At 52.3% G+C, this 3,408-nt stretch overlaps 1 protein-coding gene across 1 annotated transcript; it reads left to right on the top strand.

Annotated features, from left to right (window-relative positions):
- Window positions 1–1,024: 1,024 nt before the first annotated feature.
- Window positions 1,025–2,783, top strand: M406DRAFT_334807 (uncharacterized protein; the record flags this gene model as incomplete). Its single annotated transcript, XM_040920973.1, has 3 exons — window positions 1,025–2,264; window positions 2,409–2,672; window positions 2,743–2,783. 3 exons carry the CDS (start codon window positions 1,025–1,027, stop codon window positions 2,781–2,783), a joined length of 1,545 nt encoding a protein of 514 aa, XP_040772188.1.
- Window positions 2,784–3,408: the final 625 nt, after the last annotated feature.

Below are 3,408 nucleotides of genomic sequence, written 5' to 3'. Positions count from 1 at the left end.
TTTTCTTTCGAGGGCGACGGCGCCCTAGTTCTGGTTCAATGGTGCGGTGAGTGTGGACTTAGCTGTTCAGGCTGGTAGCTCAGGGCTGTTTGCGTTACAGTTCGTGAGGATCAGTAAGAGCAGCAAGTTTACCCTATGGACGGGCGCACTCTTTTTCCCTGCTGAGCTCTTTTATTTCCTTTATCTATCACGCTTACACGACAGGCTGTGCATCATGTCTGGACTCTGGGTCATGCCTGAGACCTCTCGTAGAGGGGAGATGGGTGGACAGAGGAGGAGTGGTGTGAGTTCTGGTCGTGGGCCGGTGAACGATGCGTTGAGCCCGCGGGCCAATATTACGAAGAAACGAATTCCTTTTTCCAACATTTCCCACATCAATCAACGATCCTATACAGAAGCTGATACGGCTCAGACCTGTACAGGCTGCAGCGGAAAGTTTAACCATGTCGGATGTGGGTCCATGGTTAAATTACAGAGTGGGATGCTTTTGGTGGATGGTACTCTGCAGAGAAAAGTGGCATGGTTAACAAGGTCTGTGCTCCTTGCGATGGTCCGATCAGCACGCTCTACCTGGACACGTCTGGCCACATTGATCCTTTGGATCAAAAGCTTGCTGGTTGCATTATCCCAAAAGCGAAGGACACAGGGAGGTGAAGATGAGGAACCGTCAGTGCACACGAGGAATAGAGGTCGAGGATTACGACGACATCATCCGATGTCGAACTTTAATCGACGCCTTACACCTGGTCAGAAATGCCTCCATTGGTTGGCAGGACTATTGATAAAGGAAATCCCAGTGCAGCACAGAACAGCCAACTCAATCCCTTGTTGTTCATCACAAGACAGACCTCATGCACGCTCCACTCACAGACTGAACCTCCCTCAAGCACCTGAACCCCCTCGACCTCCACAGTATTGTCTTCCGCAGGATACGGAAGGCATTCCGGCTGTGGCGCCCTCAACTCAAGGACCTCGAACCAGGAAGGCAAAGAAACATCGGAGGAAGCGACAACCAAGAGGGAAGATGGCCTCCACGTCTGAGGGCTCTTCCAATCAGACACCCAGTTCGGCCGACCACCTGGCCAACAACCACTATGGTCAGAACTTCAGGTTCCCCTCCCACAGTGAGCTTGCTGGTGGTGGGTTGACGTTGTTTGCCCGTGTGGAAGTCTCCTCGTGGCTGAAGCGATTCGACTGGTGGCGTCAGATCAAAGGGATTGATGACACTCAAGCACTCAACTTCATGAAAGGCTTCTGTACAGACACAATCGTTGCCGGAGAAGTGGAGAGATTCACTACAAGCGCCAAAACTTGGGATGAACAGAAGGAGCGACTGTTGGTTGCTTATCGCCCTTGGGACCATCTCCAGGCGTACACCCCCGAGCAGGAGCGCCTGAACATCATCAACAACCGTTTCATTACCGATGCCGCTAGCCTCTGGTCGTTCATTGTGGACTATGACAACGCTCTCACTCGTCTTAAGATCAGAGACAGTCAACCTGTGGCAGAAGCATGGATGAAGCTCCCTTCGACCTGGATCAAGCGCCTCCGAGCTGACCATGGTGTTACTGCCGAAAGCGTCAGCGACAAGAAGTGGCCTTACCTTATGGAAAAGCTGTTGGAGGTTCATCGTGAAGCACTCCAGGAGGAGACTCAAGACCAACTTGCCTCCGGTGCTACCAACCTTCAACTTCATCAACAGGCTCAATTCCAAGGTCCTCCTATGCCTCCACCTCAGCCGGTCCTTGACCAGACACGGCCCGTTCCTGTTCCACATCCGATGCATAGTGCTCCCAGTCAACCGATGAACCCGTCGGGACAAGCAGTAGGGCCATCGTACTATCAACCGCCTCAACAGTCAACTCGTGATTGGCAAGCTCAGCCTGAACCGACTAAGCAGATCTTGAAGGCTGAACCTGCTCAGAAGAGCGACCAAGGATACAACCAGTTGGCTTCAATGATGGAGCAACTCCGCATTGACCAAATTGCAATGGCAAAATCCTTAAAGCTGCAGACTGATGCTCTCAGACAGACGCGGGATGTCTCGTATGACCAAACCAAGGCTCTACAGGAGATCTCACAACTGATCAGGCGTCCCCAAACTGTTTCTGCGAGGAATCCTCCCCAGGGGAATGCAAATTCCTTGCAGATGGGTGTTACCTACACAAGTCCGGAGGACGAGGGGGAGCAGTACTCTGAAGCATGGCGAGCGGAGATCAATGAAATCCTGAAGAAGGACGGAACTCTGCGCAGGTGCTACGGCTGTGGGTCGAAGTCCCATGGAGCTCATGAGTGCGTGGAACTCCGTACTGTTATGGACTGTGGCATTTGCTATGCTCCAGCATTAGCGAAGCCAGAGTGGCATCTTGGCAATCGCTCGGAGTTTCTGGACTCTAGGTCAAAACCAGTGTCATATGGCCAGGTCATGTCCGCTCGAGATAACCCCAAAGGCGGTATGATCCGTCTGATCCTCGGTCTCTGTGAGGATCAGCGGCTGAAGGGTGTTGAGGATCCTTGGATCTCTCGATATGTCAGCCTGGTCCAAGAGGACGAGAAATGGCGTGGAGACCCTGAGATGGCCAAGAATAAGACACTGTGGGAAGAGACCGACCCCGTTCCCAGACGCAACAATCAGTACAGGACCAACAACATTGAGATCCTCAGCAATGCTGGTGAGATTCAAGTGGGGAAGTCATATCTCACTCCAGCCCAAGCCGAACTGTACCTACCAAAGCTTCCCAGCATCAATGCTGTGGGTGTTGGGCCTGTCCAAGCCCAGGTAAACGCGGGTGAAGCAAAGAAGCGCCGTGTTGGGGAGGCTGGGTATGATGATGGTGAGGTTGGAGGAGATGCAAGTGTGAGGACTGTTGAGGTCCCTACACATTTCGGGAATATTGGACCAGAGGAATCCAACAAGCAATCCAACAGTCTGGACAGAGAGCCAACAGTTCAGGCCATTAGTGACAAGCTCCTGAATCAGTTCCTAGACCACCCGTTGAAGGTCTCAGGCCGGGAGATGACAGTCATGTTACCAGGATGGGGAGCCCGTCTGATTCACAGTCTTCAAGGAGTCAGCTCTGGAGCCCGAAAAGTTGTTGATCTCGACAATCAAACCGGCTCGGACCTGCACAAGGTAGATACTGCTGGATCAGCCAATTCATCGCAGCATAAACCCGGAATCTCGACGCTTTCCCAGCCTGAAGGGCTTATTGATGGTCAGATTATCAACACTCGGGACATTACTGAGTACCTTTCGAGACTGGCTCAACCACCCGCAGTTCAAGCTTTGTCTCTTGTTGCTGAACCTAGCTATGTCAAGCCTACTGTTAACATGATTCGAGCCTTCAACAAATCCTCATTTCCTCCTGTGACGGCTTCCATGACTGCTCTCAGCAGCATCCGAGATAG

This window comes from Cryphonectria parasitica, assembly GCF_011745365.1.
Source record: "Cryphonectria parasitica EP155 unplaced genomic scaffold M406scaffold_9, whole genome shotgun sequence".
Taxonomy (NCBI): domain Eukaryota; kingdom Fungi; phylum Ascomycota; class Sordariomycetes; order Diaporthales; family Cryphonectriaceae; genus Cryphonectria; species Cryphonectria parasitica.
This window is presented reverse-complemented; position numbering and strand designations above follow the sequence as displayed.